The sequence below is a fragment of the Pocillopora damicornis genome, chromosome 11 (assembly GCF_964200805.1).
Source record: "Pocillopora damicornis chromosome 11, jaPocDami1.2, whole genome shotgun sequence".
NCBI classification, from domain to species: Eukaryota; Metazoa; Cnidaria; class Anthozoa; order Scleractinia; family Pocilloporidae; genus Pocillopora; species Pocillopora damicornis.
The window spans coordinates 19130410-19150728 of record NC_142680.1 but is presented as its reverse complement, the minus strand read 5'-3'; the positions used below and the strand labels follow the sequence as shown (position 1 = coordinate 19150728).

Genomic DNA, 20319 nt, shown 5'->3' with positions numbered 1-20319 from the left:
TTCGTTTCCACTATTATCAACCACTTCGACAAGAGATGACTTTTGATCAACATCCAAAATACCACAAAACGTGAATTCGGTATGTACTTATCTACACGTGAATCATTGCAGAAAAGATCTCAAGATATGATATGGAATGTCATCGCCACTCACCTTTCAAATCGTCGTCCGCCATTTTCAACGACTGAGAACGAAAGTTAATGGTCCAGCAGCGTCACCCGGAAGATAAGACTATGTCATATATTAAGACAGGAAAAGTCACCCACGTGCGTTTTTCAACATGGCTGCGGATTTGACATACGAAGGTTCTAATTTTTTCCGACAAAGACTTGTTTTGGCGACACATAGCGGTAAATCAATGAAAATAAAAAACATAAGAGCTGTTGAAGACGATCCTGGGCTAAAAAGTGCGTCCATTATCGAACTGATTATAGAAATCACAGCCTTTTCAGCTGCTAACTTCAGCTGTACATAAAATAAGGTTTGTCTTTTGCCGTCTACTTTGAGAATTTCTGTTCTCTATGTAACCCTTTGAAGATTTTGAAGCAAGTTTTATGCGGCTCCTTGACAAGGTAACAAACGGATCACGAGTAGAAATTAATGGAACAGGTAAGTCTTCAGATCATCTATCAGAAAATTGTTTTTATTTGTTTATACGATTTTAATTAATGATAGCACTGCCCGGCCAGGCAGTGTCAATTATAGAGACCCTATGAGGGATAGGGAATATTTTGCTAAAAGATTATAGGGATATGGGATACTCCAGAAAAATATAATGGGATATTTAAAATGAATATTCCGGGGTATAAACCTGAATTGTAGGGATAGAAACCACAGGAATTAAAGTGATACAGGATATTTAGGCAAAACATTAGTACTATAGGGGACACTTGGACCCCTTCCCCTCCTTCCATCCTGACGGGGCCTCATCATAAAAGCTATCCTATCCTTATGTTTGGTTACTCTGTTTGCTTTTCCAAAGGTTCAATGCTATTTTATTAACACTTGGACCCCCCCCCCCTCCCTCCCTTCTTCCTAATGGGGCTTCTTTATAAAAGCTATCGTATCCTCATGTTTGGTTATTTTGTTTCCTTTTCCAGAGGTACAATGCTGTTTTATAAATCCGGCCTGTTAACTGGAGGAACCATTGAACACGACTGTAATCCTTAAAGATCTATTGGTTATTACCTTGAAGCTGTGGTGCTGCTGGCACTATTTTGCAAGAAACCTATCAGACTTACTCTAAAAGGAATAACAAATGACAGACATGATCCAACAGTAAGCCAGAAATATTTTATCATAATTGTTTCTTGCAAGGAATTAACCCTTAAGCCCTAAGAGTGATGAGCTTCTAACTTCTCCTTACATTAACACTGCTGTATCATTCATGAAGATCATGAGAATATTGGAAATGATCACCAACATAAGAAGCTTTGATTGTTACACAAATTCTTCTTGTCACCACTAAAGGAAATGTGTAGAGAATCAAAGAGTATGGCAAATATGGGTACTGACCTTAGGTTATAAAGGGCTAAATACACTAAAGACAAAATCTGTGTAATTCAAATTTTGTGTTGATTTTTCTCTGTTTCTCTCTGTCTTGTAAAAACTCTCATTTCATATCCAATATCATTTTTCTTCCCTGTATAAGAAGCATCAAACTTCCAGTTTTATATTTCAGTTTTTTTTAATTAAAAAAACCACATGTAAATCAACCTAAAAATTTATGTTTTTCTATATCACCATATTGAAATTTAGTGGGCAACACTTACCAGTAAGTGCAAAGAATGTAGGTTGACTTAAAATCCCTTTTTTCTTCAAGTGAGGAAAATTGAAAAAAAAGTTGCATAGTATTTTGATGAAAACAAAAATGCCAGATTTTTACAATGGAATTTGTAAACAAATATGACTTAATGGGCAGACAAAAACAAGACTGAAAATGAGTGTGTCTAAGGGTGCATAATTAGATTACTTCTGAGAAATGTGTTTTTCTTAGAATTTAATGATTGCTGTATGATGTTATTTTAGGTTGATATCATTAAAACAATTACTCTGCCTCTGGTAAAGAAGTTTGTGGTGGATGATGAAGGCCCAGTTATAAAGGTATCATTAGCTAGTATTAATGGATTTAATTATCATTATTATTAATGATTTTCCAATCTCAACACATGCAAAAGATTGAGTTATGCAGTAATTTTGCTGTCAGTGAACTTGGCTGGAAAGAAAGTTAAATAATATGACTCAGCTGCCCCTTTCAACATGATTGAATATATCTCTACTCCATGAAGTAGTCAGTTAAGTTGTAATCAACAAGGTCACCATAATAACTAAGCAATTCTAATTATGTACATTTAAATATTAAAGCAGAGAGGAGAGGGGCACATCTAGATACCTCATATAATGCCCCTTAATTTAGGATAAAAAGTTATTCACTAAACCAGACTTAACTAAAATGGCTTAGATCAAAGAGGAAGACAAAGATGAAGTACATGAATAATTAATATTGAGTTAGATAGTACTGTGAAAGTGCTTTTTTCTGTTTAGTAGAGGAAAGAGGACTGCAATAGATCATTCTTACTAAACATTACAGGGGCCATATTTTTTTACCAAAACAATGGAATTGTGGCAAAGTTGATGTCCAAGACAATCCCATTGGATTTGAACTCCTTTCCTTTTCATCAATTTCTTTAATTTGTTGCAATTTATTTACATAGCTGTTCAAAACATGATGAAATATATGTATTATCATTTCAATGACTTTTTTTGTCACAGATTGTTAAAAAGGGAGCACCTCCAGAGGGAGGAGGGGAGGTGGTATTCTCTTGTCCTGTGAGGAGAAACTTGCAGCCATTACAATTCACAGATCCTGGTAAGATAAAAAGAATAAGAGGCCTTGCGTATCCTTTACTTTTCCCCTTGGTATAAGTGTTCTAGCTATATTACAGGGACTGCAAGATCAAAGTGCTTGATTATTTTTCATGTAATTTGTTTGGACTTATTTCATTCTTTGTATTTTTCATACCCCCTTGTAAGTGTTTTTTGTTAAATTTGTTAGCGTTTTTCCTTGTCAGGCACACCTTTTCTCATATTTCCATACTGCATGTTATTTCATAGTCCTCTTGTATTTAAAGCCAGTTTCTTTTATGTGTTATCACTTTTAAGTCAGTTTACCAAAAGTTGCTCTTGGTACAGTCCTCTTAAATAATTTATGTTATTTATGTTATTAGCTTCAACCTACTACTTCTACGACTAGTATTGCTGCTGTCTCAATAAAAGATATTTCAAGTTTTTGTGATAACATTTTTGCTGTTACAGAGACCATTACACTTAGACCACTATTTTTTTTTTGAAAAAAGTTGATTTTCCTTAACCAAACCTTTAACAGGTATGCTATGAGAGTTTCTCCAGCTATTTGTAATAGGGTGGTTGACGCAGTGTGTGGTGTATTGAACCAGTTTGTGTCCGATATCTACATTTATACAGATCACTGCAAAGGAGGTCAATCTGGAAAGTATGTTATTTTACAACAAACCTTTAACTTTTTTACCAGGGAATCAGCATGTTTCACCACAATTTATGCAGTAAATATCCATAGCAAGACAAAAAAATTATCTTTCTATATTTCCTTACTGAGCATAAAGCTTACCATGTTTCTTCTTCTATTTACAAAATGTGGTGCTATCAACATTGCTGATCCTAGCAGAGTGTAGAATATGTGTCATATATGAAATTCATAATGGGCCTTAGAGTCTCTGTGGCTCAGTGGTAGAGCATGGGAGTGTGGAATCTGAAGGTCTGAGGTTCAATTCCTCATGGGGACTCAGAATTTTTTCCCTGTCCTGTGCTCATGAGAAAACGAAAACCATATTTCTTAATATCCACAGTGGCAAAATTTATGAGAAGTTTTACTACTCCTCCCCCTCACCTGTAAGGGGTGACCGTCCATTGTAAACTACCCTCAGCATTTTTTAGATTTACTTAAGAAGTTATCAGTACCCATTCATACTCTTGAGCGGAGAGAGGAACTGTGAGAGTAAGGTGTCTTGTCCAAGGAGGCAAAGTTATAACGCTTGCTAGATCTCACGCCCAGATCTGCTAATGCAACTGAGTCAGTGCACTGCTGTTGTGCTGGTGATATTACGATAAGCAAGCTTTTCAGAGTCTCTTAATACCAGAGATGCAATGTGTTCTTTTGTCATAAGCATGGTACACCATTAGTCATCAGATTAATGATAATCATGATTAAAAATGTCTTCCTCCAGGTCACCAGAGTTTGGGATCTCATTAATTGCAGAATCAACAAGTGGTGCCATGCTAAGTGTTCAGACATCATCTTCCCCAGCAGGGGAGGGTCAGCCAGTTGTCCCTGAGGATCTTGGCAAACAGGCAGCTGAAATGTTACTTGAAGAAATTTACAAGGTAAGGTTTTTCCTGCTTTGGTCAGTTTCCTTGTTTATACTTGGATCCTTCATTGGCTCATGATATGTTCTTTTGTTCTGGTTGGCTACTGTGATTGCTTTCAGTTTTGGATGTACGACACTCAATCAAAATGCACTTCATTAAGAACTCTTGGCAGCTGGTGATCAGGCTTACACTCATACTAGCTTTTAAAACAATGATTAAAGTATATCTGTATATTCTGAAATAAGACTCACCATTATTATTTATCTTTCTCCTTTGATAGGGAGGCTGTGTTGACTCTCGCCATCAGAGTGTTGTTCTCCTTTACATGATTCTGGGACAAAGGGATGTTTCTAAAATTCTCACTGGTCCACTGACTCCATATACGTAAGTAGTTGATAATGTCTCTCAGTGAAAAGAGTAAATAAATTCACACAATTTTCTGTTAGCTGGAGTTGTGATCTGTTGTGTGTTATTTGGAAAGATTTTTTTAACTGCTTGGCATCAGTCTGGCTCTCATTCAATTGCACAAAGGAGAGAAGGGAGAAGGAGGAGAAACAGAGAGATTGAAAAGTGGGAAGAGGCAGTGTTAGGGAGTATGATGGAGGACACAGGAGGAGACAGGGAGGGAGGGGGAATGGAGAGAGGATAGAAGCATTGTAGGGGGTATATGGAGGGCACAGTGGAGGGGAATGAGGTAGCAGGGGGGCAGGAGGAGGGAGAGAAATTTAGAGGAGGACAGGGAAGGAATGAGGGAGGGAGGGGGGAAATGGAGGGAGACAGAGGGGTGGAGAGGGAAAGAGAGAAGGAGAGGAGATGATGAGGAAGGAAAAGATAAAGAAGAGAGGGGAGATAGGAAGAAGGAGAGGGACAGGTTGGCCGGGAGGTGAGGTGTAGAGGATGATGGGAAATGAAGACGAGTGCAGCTCAGATAGAGAGGAAAGGTCGAATGGATAATAGGAAGAGAGGGAAGAAAGGGAGATGATGAAGAATAGAAGGAGATGAAAGAGAGGTGAGATAGACAGGAAGAAAGGAAAGTGTTGGAAGGAAGGAGAAATGGAGAAAAGTAAGTGGGGAGGGAGGGGAAAGACGGCTTGGTGGTGGTAGGTTCATCATCAATGTCATGATAAATGTTATTGTTTTCTTTCTACTGAGTAATTCTTTTAAAATTTTCTCAGTGCTATCATCAACTCTTTTACAGCATTCAATTTTTGAGGCATCTAAAAGAATTTTTTGGAGTGATGTTCAAAATACAAGCACAACAGAGTGATGATGACAACACTGTAGCAGGAGGAGAGAGTAAAATCTTGCTATCATGTGTAGGGGCTGGATACACGAACATTAACAAGACTATGGTGTAAACAAAAACAAAAAGCAGAGAATTCAGGGATATTGAGACCTTGATTCTGCGGGAATTTATTTATTTTTTCATTATAGAGTGAATGTAAACTTGTCTTCATCTCAAATAAACTCATATTGAGACATGAAATGTTTTTAATCGAGTTACTGCAATGAAACGTTGAAATGAAGTGAAAAATCTTTCATTTTAATTGTAAAACTGTAAGAGCGCGCTGATCGAACTAAAGTGCTGACAAGGAAATGCCTAAGGCAATTTGTGTTTCTCCGAGATAAACGTAACGCTGAGGTGTGTCTGGATGTTTTCCCCAAATAGTCTTTAATGTCAAGAGCACGCTGTTTGGACTCAAGTCCTGACAAAAAGTCGCTTGAGGCATGTTGCGTTACTTCGAGAGTAAAGTAACTATCGTTTAGCTCTAATTTCAAGAGCAGGCTGAAAAGACTGAACTCCTGACGAGAAGTCGCTTAAAGCATGATGTGTTTCTCCGAGAGAAAAGTAACACTACGCTTTGTTTGGTTGTTCTTCCCCTAAGAGTTTAATTCTGATTTCAAGGGCACGCTGAAAAGACTGAAGTGCTGACAAAACGTCGCCTGAGGTAAACTGGGTTACTCTGAGAGAGAAGTAATACTCGGCTGTATCTGGGTGTTCTTCCCCGAAGAGTTTAACTCTTATGTCAAGAGCACGCTGTTTGGACTGAAGTGCTGACAAAAAGTGGCCTAAGCCATGTTGTGTTACACCGAGGTCAAAGTAACTCTTAGCTGTGTCTGGGTGTTTTTCCCCAAAAAGTTTAACTCTTATGTCAAGAGCACACTGTTTGGACTGAAGTGCTGTCAAAAAGTCGCCTAGGGCATGTTGGGTTACTCCGAGAGAAAAGTAACTCTTAGCTGAGTCTGGGTGTTCTTCCCCAAAGAGTTTAACTCTTATGTCAAGAGCACGCTGTTTGGACTTAAGTGCTGAAAAAAAGTCGTCTAAGGCATGTTGGGTTACACCGAGGTCAAGGTAAGTTTTAGCCGTGTCTGGGTGTTCTTCCCCAAAGAGTCTAACTCTTATGTCAAGAGCTCGCTGTTTGGACTGAAGTGCTGAGAAAAAGTCGCCTGAGGCATGTTGTGTTACTCTGAGGTCAAAGTAACTCTGAGCTGTGTCTGAGTGTTCTTCCCCAAAGAGTTTCACTCTTATGTCAAGAGCACGCTGTTTGGACTGAAGTGCTGACAAAAAGTCTTCTGAGGCATGTTGTGCTACTCCGAGGTCAAAGTAACTCTTAGCTTCCTCGGGGTGTTCTTCTTCAAACAGTTTCACTCTAATGTCAAGAGCACGCTGTTTGGACTGAAGGGCTGATAAAACGTCGCCTGAAGCGTGCTGGGTTTTTCCGAGAGACAAGTAACTCTTCGCTGTGTCTGGGTGGTCTTCCCCGAGGAGTTTAACTCTTACGTCAAGAGCACACTGTTTGGACTGAAGTGCTAACAAAAAGTCGCCTGAGGCATGTTGGGTTACTCCGAGAGAAAAGTAACTCTGAGCTGTATCTGGATGTTCTTTCCCGAAGAGTTTAGTTCTAATTTTGAGAGCACGCTGAAAAGACGTAACTGCTGACGAGAAGTCGCTCGAGGCATGTTGTGTTTCTCCGAGAGAAAAGTAACTTTGAGCTGTGTCTGGGTGTTCTTCCCCAAAGGGTCCTATTGCAATGTCGAGGGCAAGTTGAAAGGACTGAATGGCACCAGGATAGTCTTGCATCTGATGAATAGCGCAGCCACGGTCCAAATAGCCTCTTAGTAGTCCTTCTTGATGCCAATTTAAATCAAGATGTTTGTTGGGTTTAGTTTTTTCTCCTACATTAACTTTTCCACTTTGTTTTAAGCTCATTTTATGATAATTTATCCATGTGTCCCACAACTTTGCTGCTTCCTCGGGATTATTCAGTAAATTTTTAAGTGTCGAATTGACGTTGCGCTGGAAGGTCCATGAACCAAGAGAATGTGGGAGGATCTGTTTATCTATTTCATTTGACATCCTTAGTACAGATTTGCTTATTGCTTGCTTTGTTTCATAATCAGAGAACATTTCTGTCGTTTTGCTAACAACGCATATTATTTCCAATCTAAGTGGTTGAGTGGTTGTAACATCTGCCTTTGGCATATCTGCCTCGATCATTATCAATTCTTTGTTATTCACTGGAGGAATAACAAGGAGACTTGTGTCTCCTAATGCTCTGCATTCATGTAAGGCTGTGGTGTAAAGCTCCAGAGAAGTTTCTTTCTTTTTCTTGAAAAGAAAGTAAGTAACAAGAATTTGCAGTGCAAATACTGTGAGAATTCAGGGCAGGGCATTGCTGTTCAGGGCTATCACTCACCAAGCAAAGAGCTTTTTGTAAGTTCTCAGCTCCGTCATCTATTTTCCCTGAAACCAGTTGACAGGTGCCTTTATAACAAAGGAGTTTTCTTTTATCATCTACCGACAAAGAAAAGCCCTCGGCTTTAGAGAGCAGCGTCATCGATCTTCCATGTATCCCCCAAGTCACTTCGGTGAATGCCAAGGACAACAGTAACTGACTATAGAACACGCTCTTTCCAAACGCCTGAGCTTTTTCAGTTGCGTGATCATAAATTTTGTCGATAATTTTTCCCTCGCACCAGAAAAGGGAATCTAGAAAGATTTCCGCCTTTGCCAGGACACCAAATGCAACGTCACATGTCTTAGGATCGGAGCAGCTCTCCATAAGACTCTGAATAATATTCTGCCTTGCTTCATAGAAATCAATAAATGCTTGCATGGATTGTCCTGTCAAAAACTGTTTATTTAGCTTCTCGAAAAGAGAGAGGTAAAATGTAGACAAACGTGCTTTGGAGTTCAGCATGGTTTCTTTCATTTCATCTTGACCTCTTCCTCTTGCAAACGACAGAATCAACTTATGCATCGAAAATGACTCAGGTTTGGAGCTAGAGTCGAGGAAAGATTTTCTCCGAAGCCTATGCAAGATTTTCTTGGCCTCCAGAGTTGTTTTAACACCCATTACAGCTGTAGCAACTGAGTGGTTAAAATCTCCAGAAAGAACACTAAGTGATACCAGCGCTTCTTTTTCAGATAAAGAGAGTCTCTGAAAAGAGGATTCAAATAGGAACTTTAATCGCAGATAGCTTGGAAAATCTGGACTGTCCAACAGCTCGAAAAGGCTACTCTCCATTGATTCCTTGAAGGTATCTAAGAATTGACTCGGCTGAGCATTATCTTCAGCAATGGAGGAACACAACAGTTTCATGGCCAAAGGTACGAACCCGCAGATTTTCGCAATTTTCGAGCAGTCAGACGCGGTCGCTTTAAGAAGTAATCCGCCGACTAAGGTTTGAGAGAAGGACTCGTGTAATGGCCCTATTCTTACTGCTTGATGGCCTTCAAAATGCACATTCATAAATTCAAGAGATTCCCTTGTGGTAAGAAGAAATGGTAAATTTTTGAATTGACTAAGAATGACTTCCAGAAGGTTGATGAAATCCTCCTTCACATTCGGTGCTCCGCTTTCGAGTAATTCATCGGCATTGTCAAGAATCATCAGAAATTCACCTGAAATGTCTCTTAGAAAGAGAAAAAGTTCTTCTTCTATGGACATCTGCTGAGGAATTTGATCTCTTGTGGAGTGTCTTCTAAAGAAGCTCAGAAGCTGCGTGGTCAGATCGGCCTTTGAAAGAAGCCCTCTCATGGAGAAGAAGTATACGAGAAGTCCACCAGTTTGAAGTCGATGTCCGACTTCAGTTGCCACAGAAGTCTTACCAAAACCAGGCGAGCCCCATACCGACACGATCCGGGAACGTTTGGAAGTTAAGTGACTGCTGATGTCTTCACATTCTCTCTGACGGCCAGTGAAGTGTGGAACCTTTGAAGGAAGACTTGATGGTGGAAGGAATGGCTTTGAATCTTAAAAGAAGCAAATTGATGCAATTATGAAAGAGCTCATGTCGGTAGTTTGAAGAGAAAAATAACGATGATAATAAATAGTACATTTTACTGTACCATTAAAAATGTGGAAATCATGTTTTAGGGACACAACTTTAATCATGAGCTTCATGCTCTTTCCGTGAGGATGTAATCTTAACAACATCCCACAAGGGTCACGATGCCGGTAAATATAGTGGCTGCGGCTTACTTCTTGAACAAATTGTTTTAAAATAAAAGATAACAGATTGTTTAAGGTGGTATTCTGATTATAGAATAAATTCATCTTAGGGAAGAAGACAGGATTTTCAAGACATGTACAAAGCACTTTTGCGAAAACTGGAAGTTGCCCAGTTGAACTATTATTACTAGAGTAAAGAGCAGAAACGCTGCTATTTCTTTTCAGTTCCTCCCTGCCAAACTAATGGTTATAAGACTGCCATATTGCATCTTAAATTGTTGTTAATCAAAAAATTCTGTAAAGCTTTTAATCAGTTTAGACCTGTTTGATCTTCATCCATGTTAAGTTTCAAATCATCTATTTCTCCCTTCAACAAAGCGAGGTCATCAACTTTTTCTTTTATCGCATTCCCCTGTGCTATTAATTTGTCGACACCTGATTTCGAGACACTCGACACCTGATCTTAGTTCTTCGAGACACTCCATGTATGATCTGGTCTCCTGTCAAAGACTTTCTTCCAATTTGCGAACTTCTTTGGTGGGAAAGTCAGACTCTGTCAGTCCACCGATGGCATCAATGGGATCTGTTATGATTCCAAGAACTTTGAATGCTTCTTTAGCAAGCTTCACGTATTGGTCAAAGGTTGGTTTATCAATCTCTGACCTGTCTGCGTGACAAAGGGAGTTTCGTAAAAGTCGAAGCTGATCAATCGCACAAGCGAAGGTTTCGGCTGTATTTCCACTTGGACTCACAACGGATGGATGGAACTTTCCGGGAGGTACTTTATGGTGCCTTACGTACATTTCACTGAGTGTCTTGTAATGACCTTTGCTATCTGGCGTAGCGAAGGACCTTGCATAGATGGTGGCCTGGAATAGGGCGGTGCAATCCCATTCTTCATAAGAGATGTGTGTAGGAACTTTGCTTTTTCCACCTTCTTCAGCGAGAAACAAATTTCTTACTACCGTGGAGTTATCCCACATATCCGGGACGATGTCCAAATCTATTGTCCCACATAGTGAGGGCTTAGTGGTGGCACACAGTAGGTTCATTATCAATGTTATTGTTTTCTTTCTACTCGATAATTTTTCACAATTTTTTCAATACTATCATCAACCTTTTTACAGCATTCAATTTTTGAGGCATCTGAAAGAATTTTTTGGAGTGATGTTCAAAATACAAGCGAAACAGAGTGATGATGACAGCAGTGCAGCAGGAGGAGAGAGTAAAATCTTGCTATCGTGTGTAGGGGCTGAATAAACGAACATTAACAAGACTATGGTGTAGTAAACAAACAGCAGAGGGGTCAGGGATATTGAGACCTTGATTCTGCAACTACGGGACTTAGTCTGTGCGTTACTGTAACTGTAAGTCTGTTCAAGATGTCTCAAATACCCAATACCTCAAACCTTTTTAGCTGGTTTCCATTTCCGGTAACGGAACTCGCTTGTAAAGAAAAAAAATCCTCACATCTTTTATATCCATAACCTAAAATGCATGTTCTAAAGTTTTTAATGAGAAAAATTTCATAGGTTGAGACATGGTCTGAAAGGTGGGGACTTTTTCTATTTTCATATTTAAGACTTTGTAAACTTTTCTTTTTTCTTAAATAAACTCAGATTAAGACATGAAGTGTTTTTTATGGAGTTTCTGCAATGAAACATTGAGATGCGGTTAAAAATCTTTTATTTTAGTTGTAAAAACTGTAAGACTAAATGATTCGTTAAAACTTATCCAAAATCATTTAATTATTTGCAAATCCATGTCACTTTTCTTCCAAGAAGGACCGAAGTTTATTCTCATACATAAGTTAACATGGAAGGGGGCCCTTGGCTGGGTTTATTATTAAAGGGAGTAAGTTACTAGAGAAACTGTGAGGCTGCGTCGGTGGGGAAGTATAAGAAGATAATTTGATCTATCAACTGAGTTGTTCGTGTAAATTGGCCACCATAGAGAGTTTCTAAGCCGAAGTTTCTACCGTTAGCCCTTCGTCGCTCTGACGAACAAAATAAATTTCCAAATGTCTTTTTTATCTTCTCTGTTTGACATGCTTTCGACTAATACACACTCTACAATTTTTTGGCACATGATTATGATGTTTAAAACTGGCGTAGATCGAGTCTCGAGGGCTCAGCAGTGTATTTCCAAGTCATGGTTAGGGTAGTACCTCATCGTTACTCCAAGATTAAAGTAACTCTAAGCTGTGTCTTAGTGTTCCTCCGCGGATAATTAACGATGATGTCAAAGGCACGTTGATGGGACTAAAATACTGAAGAGTACTCGTCTAAGGCATTTCGTGTTTCTCCAAGAGAAAAGTAACACTCAGCTGTGTGTGGGTGTTCTTCCCCGAAGAGTTTGATTCTTATGTCAAGAGCGCGTCGATGGGACTGAAGTGCCGACAAAAAGTCGCCTGACGCATATTGAGTTAATCCGAGAGAAACGTAACACTCAGCTGTGTCTGGGTGTTCTTCCCCGTGGAGTTTAGCTCCTATGTCAAGAGCACGCTGATCAGACTAAAGTGCTAATGAGAAATTGCCTAAAGCATGTTGTGTTACCCCAAGGTTTAGGTAACTTTGAGCTGAGTCTGGGTGTTCCTCACTGCAAAGTTTAACTCTTATGTCAAGAGCACGATGATCGTACTGAAGTGCTGAGGAGAAATTGCCTAAAGCATGTTGTGTTACCCCAAGGTTGAAGTAGCTTTGAGCTGTGTCTGGGTGTTCCTCACCGAAGAGTTTAACTCTTATGTCCAAAGCACGCTGCTCGGACTGAAGTGCTGACGAGAAATTGCCTAAAGCATGTTGTGTTACCCCAAGGTCTAAGTAACTTTGAGCTGTGTCTGGGTTTTCCTCACCGAGGAGTTTAACTCTTATGTCAAGAGCACGCTGCTTGGACTGAAGTGCTGACGAGAAATTGCATAAAGCATGTTGTGTTACCCAGGACTGAAGTAACTTTGAGCTGTGTCTGCGTTTTCCTCACCGAAGAGTTTAACTCTTATGTCAAGAGCACGCTGCTTAGACTGAAGTGCTGACGAGAAATTGCATAAAGCATGTTGTGTTACCCCAAGACTGAAGTAACTTTGAGCTGTGTCTGGGTTTTCCTCACCGAAGAGTTTAACTCTTATGTCAAGAGCACGCTGCTTGGACTGAAGTGCTGACGAGAAATTGCCTAAAGCATGTTGTGTTACCCCAAGGTCTAAGTAACTTAGAGCAGACTCTGGGTGTTCCTCACCGAAGAGTTTAACTCTTATGTTAAGAGCACGCTTCTTGGACTGAAGTGCTGATGAGAAATTGCCTAAAGCATGTTGTGTTACCCCAAGGTTGAAGTAGCTTTGAGCTGTGTCTGGGTGTTCCTCACCGAAGAGTTTAACTCTTATGTCAAGAGCACGCTGATCAGACTGAAGTGCTGAGGAGAAATTGCGTAAAGCATGTTGTGTTACCCCAAGATTGAGGTAACTTTGAGCTGTATCTGGGTGTTCCTCACCGAAGAGTTTAACTCTTATGTCAAGAGCACGCTGATCGGACTGAAGTGCTGACGAGAAATTGCCTAAAGCATGATGCATTACCCCTAGATTAAAGTAACTTTGAGCTGTGTCTGGGTGTTCCTCACCGAAGAGTTTAACTCTTATGTCCAGAGCACGCTGCTTGGACTGAAATGCGGACGAGAAATTGCCTAAAGCATATTGTGTTACCCCAAGATTGAAGTAACTTTGAGCTGTGTCTGGGTGTTCCTCACCGAAGAGTTTAACTCTTATGTCCAGAGCGTGCTGCTTGGAATGAAGTGCTGACGAGAAATTGCCTAAAGCATGTTGTGTTACCCCAAGGTCTAAGTAACTCTGAGCTGTGTCTGGGTGTTCCTCACTAAAGACTTCAACTCTTATGTCAAGAGCATGCTGCTTGGACCGAAGTGCTGACGAGAAATTGCCTAAAGCATGTTGAGTTACCCCAAGACTGAAGTAGCTTTGAGCTGTGTCTGGGTTTTTCTCACCAAACAGGTTAACTCTTATGTCCAGAGCACGCTGCTTGGACTGAAGTGCTGAGGAGAGATTGCCTAAAGCATGTTGTGTTACCCCAAGGTTTAAGTAACTTTGAGCTGTGTCTGGGTGTTCCTCACCGAAGAGTTTAACTCTTATGTCCAGAGCACGCTGCTTGGACTGAAGTGCTGATGAGAAGTTGCCTAAAGCATGTTGTGTTACCCCAAGTTTGAAGTAACTTTGAGCTGTGTCTGGGTGTTCCTCACCAAAGAGTTTAACTCTTATGTCAAGAGCACGCTGATCGGACTGAAGTGCTGAGGAGAAATTGCCTAAGGCATGTTGTGTTACCCCAAGGTTTAAGTAGCTTTGAGCTGTGTCTGGGTGTTCCTCACCGAAGAGTTTAACTCTTATGTCAAGAGCACGCTTCTTGGACTGAAGTGCTGACGAGAAATTGCCTAAAGCATGTTGTGTTATCCCAAGGTAAGAGTAACTTTGAGCTGTGTCTGGGTGTTCCTCACCGAAGAGTTTAACTCGTATGTCAAGAGCATGCTGCCTGGACTGAAGTGCTGATGAGAAATTGCCTAAAGCATGTTGTGTTACCCCAAGATTGAAGTAACTTTGAGCTGTGTCTGGGTGTTCCTCACCGAAGAGTTTAACTCGTATGTCAAGAGCACGCTGCTTGGACTGAAGTGCTGAGGAGAAATTGCGTAAAGCATGTTGTGTTACCCCAAGATTGAAGTAACTTTGAGCTGTGTCTGGGTGTTCCTCACCGTAGAGTTTAACTCTTATGTCAAGAGCACGCTGCTTGGACTGAAGTGCTGATGAGAAATTGCCTAAATCATGTTGTGTTACCCCAAGATTGAAGTAACTCTGAGCTGTGTCTGGGTGTTCCTCACCAAAGAGTTTAACTCTTATGTCAAGAGCACGCTCTTTGGACTGAAGTGCTGACAAAAAGTCTTTTGAGGCATGTTGGGTTACTCCGAGATAAAAGTAACAATCCGTTGTGTCTGGGTGTTCTTCCCCGAACAGTCCTATTGCGAATTCAAGGGCATGTTGAAAGGACTGAATGGCTTCAGAATAGTTTTGCATCTGGTGAAGAGCACGGGCGCGGTCGAAATAGCTTCTTAATAATTCTTCTTGATGCAAATTTAAATCAAGAATTTCTTCGGGCTTAGCTTTATCATCTGGGATATCTTGTCCACTTTCTTTTAAGACCTTTTTATGATAACTGATCCAAGTGTCGCACAACTTTGATGCTTCCTCGGGATTATTCAGTACATTTTTAAGTGTCAAATTGACGTTTCGCCGGAAGGTCCATAAACCAATGGAATGTGGGAAGATTTGTTTTTCTGTTTGATTTGACATCCTTAGCACAGATTTGCTTATTGTTTGCTTTGTTTCATCATCAGAGAACATTTCTGTTGCTTTGCTAAGAATGAAAATGATTTCTAATTTAAGTGGTTGAGTGGTTGTAACATCCGGTTCCGGCATATCTGCCTCGATCATTGTTAATTCTTTGTTATTAACTGGAGGAATAACAAGAAGACTTGAGTCTCCTAATGCTCTGCATTCTTGTAGGGCTTTGTTGTAAAGCTCTGGTGAATTTGCTTTCTTTTTGTTAAAAAGAAAGTAAGTAACAAGAATTTGCAGTGCAGTTACTCTGAGAATTCGCTGCTCGGGGCTGTCACTCATCAAGCAAAGAGCGTTTTGTAAGTTCTGAGCTCCATCGTCTTTTTTCCCTAAAACCATTTGACAGATTCCTCTATAACACAGAAGTTTGCTTTTATCTTTGTCTACTGACAAAGAAAGGCCGTCGGCTTTAGAGAGCAGCGTCATCGATCTTCCATGTATTCGCCAAGTCACTTCGCTGAATGCCAGGGACACCAGTAACTGACTGTAGAACACGCTCTTTCCAAACGCCTGAGCTTTTTTAGTTGCGTGATCGTAAATTTTGAAAAAAACTTTTCCCTCGCACCAGAAAAGGGAATCTAGAAAGATTTCTGCTTTTGTCAGGACGCCAAATGCAACGTGACACGTCTCAGGATCGGAACAGCTCTCCATAAGACTCTGAATAATATTCTGCTTCTCTTCATAGAAATCAATAAATGCTTGCATGGATTGTCCCGTCAAAAACTGTTTATTTAGCTTCTCAAAAAGAGAGATATAAAATGCAGACAGACGTGCCTTGGAGTTCAGCATTATTTCTTTCATTTCATCTTGACCCCTTTGTCTTGCAAACAACAGAACCAACTTATGCATCGAAAATGACTCAGGTTTGGAGCTAGAGTCGAGGAAAGATTTTCTTCGAAGCCTATGCAAGATTTTCTTGGCCTCCAGAGTTGTTTTTACACCCATGGCGGCTGCAGCAACCGAGTGGTTAAAATCTCCAGAAAGAACACTAAGTGATGCCAGCGCTTCTTTCTCTGATAAAGAGAGTCTCTGATAAGAGGATTTAAATAGGAGCTTCAATCGCAGGTAGCTTGGATAATCTGGTTTGTCCAACAACTCGAAAAGGCTACTTTCTATAGATTCCTTGAGGCTATCTAAAAATTGACTCGGCTGAGCATTATCTTCAGTAATGGAGGAACACAACAATTTGATGGCCAGAGGTACGAACCCGCAGATTCTTGCAATTTTCGAGCAGTCAGACGCGGTCGCTTTTGGAAGTAATCCGCTGACTAACGTTTGAGAGAAGGACTTGTGCAATGGCATTATTCTTACTGCTTGATGGCCTTGAAAATGCACATTCATAAATTCAAGAGATTCCCTTGTGGTAAGAAGAAATGTTAAATTTTTGAATTGACTAAGAATGACTTCCAGAAGGTTTATGAAATCCTCCTTCACATTCGGTGCTCTACTATCGAGTAATTCATCGGCGTTGTCAAGAATAATCACAAATTCACCTGAAATGTCGCCGAGAAAGTGAGAAAGTTCTTCTTCTATGGGCATCGGCTGACGCATTTGGTATTTTGTGGAGTGTCTTCTGAAGAAGCTCAGAAGCTGCGCAGTCAGATCGGCTTTTGAAAGAAGCCCTCGCATGGAGAAGAAGTATACGAGAAGCCCTCTACTTTGGAGTTGATATCCGACTTCAGTTGCTACAGAAGTCTTGCCAAAACCAGGCGAGCCCCATATGGACACGATCCGGGAACTTTTGGAAGTCAAGTGATGGCTGATGTCTTCACACTCTCTCTGACGGCCAGTGAAGTTTGGAACCTTTGAAGGAAGATTTGATGGGGGAAGAAATGGCTTTGAATCTTAAAAGAAAGAAATCGATGCAATCATGACAGAGTTCGTGTCGGTAGTTTGAGGAGAAAATAAAGATAATGATTATAAAAAAGACACATTTTACAGTACCATTGCAAAATCTAGAAAATCAAGTTTTATGGATACAGCTTTAATCATGAGCTTCTTGCTTTTTCCGTGAAGTTCTATTCTTAAAAACATCCCACGAGAGTCACGATGCCAGTAAATATAGTAGGTGTGGTTCACTTCTTGCACAAATTATACGAAAATAAAAGATAATAAATTGTTCCAGGTGGTACTCTGATTATAGAATAATCTCATCCTAGGGAAGAAGACAGGATTTTCAAGACATGTGCAAAGCATTTTGTCGAAACCTGGAAGTAACCATGTTGAAGTATTACCAGTAAAATACAGAGTAAAAACGCTGTTGTCTCTTTTGTTCCTCTCCGCCAAAGTAGTGCGTATAGGACTGTGCCACATTGCATATTAAAATTGCTGTTTATCTAAAAATCCTTTAAAGCTTTTAATCAATTTATACCTGTTCGATCTTCATCCATCTTACGCTTCAAGTTATCTATTTTTCCCTCCAACGAAGCGACACCTGATCTTACTTCTTCGAGACACTCGATATATGATCTGGTCTCCTGTCTAAGAGTTTCCTCCAATTTGCGAACATCTTTCGTAGGAAAGTCAGACTCTGTCAATCCACCGATAGCATCAATGGGATCTGTATTGATACCAAGAGCTGTGAATGCTTCTTTAGCGAGCTGCATGTACTGGTCAAAAGTTGGTTTATCAATCTCTGAGCTGCCTGAGTGACAAAGCGAGTTTCGTAAAAGGCGAAGCTGATCAATCGCGAGAGCGAAGGTTTCGGCTGTATTTCCACTTGGACTCACAACAGAGGGATGGAACTTTCCAAGAGGTACTTTATGGTGCTTAACGTATAGTTCACCAAGTGTATTGTAATGACCTTTGCTATCTGGCGTCGCGAAGGACCTTGCATAGATGGTGGCCTGGAACAGGGCGGTACAGTCCCATTCTTCATAGGAGATGTGTGTAGGAACTTTAGTTTTTCCACCTTCTTCAGCGAGAAACAAATTTCTTACTAGCGTGGAGTTATCCCACAGTTGATACCCGGGCAGATGTCCAAATATGTTGTCCCACATGGATTTGAACGTCTGACGCAAAGCAAAGGCGAACTCATTCAGTACAACGGAGGCAAATTTGAAATAATTCAGCTGCTTGTCCGTAAACGGCTGTAGAGTCATACTCGGCGTGAGCTCTGGAGATAGCTATCCTCGACCAAAATTCTGGGAAAACTGTTGGTTGATGCATGTGGGGGGAAAAGGAAAAAAGTTCTTTGGTCATGTTATTCTCGTTTAAATAAATACTTTATTGCACATGCGAACAGGCTCTATCAATTGTACATAACGGCATGGATACGGAAAGTGGCTACACAACTAAATTAACTTGAGACAAAAACTCATCTCTGCGTTATATATATTAGATTAAAGATGTACGCTTTGAATCTGCTTTCCTTTTGGAAGGCAAAGCCTGGCACTTTGTAATTAAAACCAAAATATTTCCCTCTCGGGGTTCAAATATTGTCTCTCATTAAAATGCAGAAACCGAAAAATCGAAGACTGTGACACCATATGATAAATGAACATCATATAACTTAAGGTCCTTCACAAATTTCACTTCAATAAGCTTGGTATAACGTCAAAACATTGTTTTTGCAAACCTCAACTCCATTTTATTGATACGCACAATTTTCTTTGCCAGCAAAAATTTTGAATTAATTTCACGTCTGATATGATACTTTCACGGTATTTTGATTTACATGCTTAAGAACTTTCACAACTCTTTCAAGTTGCCAAATACTTAATATTTTCTGTTGCAACTTTCTACAATATATTCTTAATGAATGGGATTACGAACTTGCGTGGCATGAACAAGAAGCACGAAGAAACAAATTATTGCCCATTTGATGATGACAGGAAATTGAAGGGTACAAAAGATTGCGTATTATTTATCTTAAAAGCGGCTTAAAACTTTTACTTTCATTGTACGTAAGGTGATGACTGCCAAACGTCAAATGCCAAACTTCAAATCTAGTTACTGACAGCAGTGACCAGAAATCGGGTGTTGTGCAAAGTCTAACAAAGTTTGGAGTTTCATAGACCTCAATAGATGTTGTCTGTTGTTGTTTCATTCCTTTCATAGTTGAAAATACTGTTACTTACGTACGTTCAAATTCAAGTTAGAGCGAGAAATATTATGATGGTAGACGTAAAAACTGATTATCTTAATGATTATTGGACGAACTGCAAGACTGTAACTCAAAATTTATTCGGAGACTAGTTGAGGTGTTATGATTTGTTATTCATGCCACACGGAAATTTTAACCCTTAAAATGCAAAATGTCGATGCAATGTTGAGTTCATTGTTCTCCAGAAATGTTGAATGACGTTTACGGGTCAAACACCCCTTGGCAAGGGAAATTTCCCTTTTAATCTGGATAATACAGTTAGTATTGTTCAGTTTCGAAATAAACATGGCCACCCTGAAAAATGCTCTTCAAAATTCCCTGACATAGTTTTAGACATAAATAACAATTACCTTCTTCAATCTTACATAGAACAGACGTGTTTTTTGACTTGTCTAGTCTGTTTTGTTTTGTTTTGTTTTTTTTTTGGCATCTTTCAAGCAGCCAGAAATAAGCGTTCGGCGAGTGCTATAAAAGAAACACCTGATAGAGTAGGAACGACTTTTTTAGGGTAAAATATGGATTGGACGATTTTTTGAACTATTGTTGGACCATTTATCGAACCATTTTTAACCCTTAACTCAGCAAAAACACTGCTGTACTTGCAATATAACCCGAATAGTGCGAATAGTCGCGAATAGTGACGAATAGTGATCAAATAGTGCAAATAGTCGCGAATAGCGACGAATAGCGACGAATAGCGACGAATAGTGACGAATAGTGACGAATAGTGACGAATAGCGACGAATAGTGGCGAATAGCGACGAATAGTGGCGAATAGTAAAAATAAATGAATTCATAATGAAATAAAAATATTTATTGCCCTATTTCATGGATTCATTGGATTCAAATGTGTGTATATACCGATTATTTGAGATAAAAGCCGTATGGTAAGATATATATTGTGTTTCAATCATGTATATTATCATTCTGAAATAAATAAGAGGTACTACTCATCTGTTTCGCGAACAAGGAGT

The 20319-nt window shown here is 39.8% G+C and overlaps 2 protein-coding genes and 1 pseudogene across 3 annotated transcripts; 1 reads left to right on the top strand and 2 right to left on the bottom strand.

Annotated features, from left to right (window-relative positions):
- Positions 1-280: 280 nt before the first annotated feature.
- LOC149037995 (RNA 3'-terminal phosphate cyclase-like protein) lies at positions 281-5890 on the top strand (annotated as a pseudogene). The gene is made up of 9 exons (XR_016180895.1): positions 281-407; positions 538-609; positions 1103-1278; positions 2029-2103; positions 2773-2897; positions 3386-3511; positions 4263-4419; positions 4685-4788; positions 5603-5890. The product of XR_016180895.1 is annotated as an RNA 3'-terminal phosphate cyclase-like protein (transcript).
- Positions 5891-6132: 242 nt separating this feature from the next.
- LOC149037993 (uncharacterized) lies at positions 6133-18394 on the bottom strand. The gene is made up of 4 exons (XM_089186743.1): positions 17612-18394; positions 12801-17084; positions 12490-12675; positions 6133-7338 (listed from the first exon to the last, which is right to left on the bottom strand). The coding sequence occupies exons 1-4, from the start codon at positions 18339-18341 to the stop codon at positions 6260-6262; spliced, it is 6279 nt and encodes a 2092-aa protein (XP_089042869.1). The 5' UTR covers positions 18342-18394; the 3' UTR covers positions 6133-6259.
- Positions 7429-10200, bottom strand: LOC149037994 (uncharacterized). The gene is made up of 4 exons (XM_089188360.1): positions 10182-10200; positions 8103-9661; positions 7644-8014; positions 7429-7486 (listed from the first exon to the last, which is right to left on the bottom strand). The coding sequence occupies exons 1-4, from the start codon at positions 10198-10200 to the stop codon at positions 7429-7431; spliced, it is 2007 nt and encodes a 668-aa protein (XP_089044486.1).
- Positions 18395-20319: the final 1925 nt, after the last annotated feature.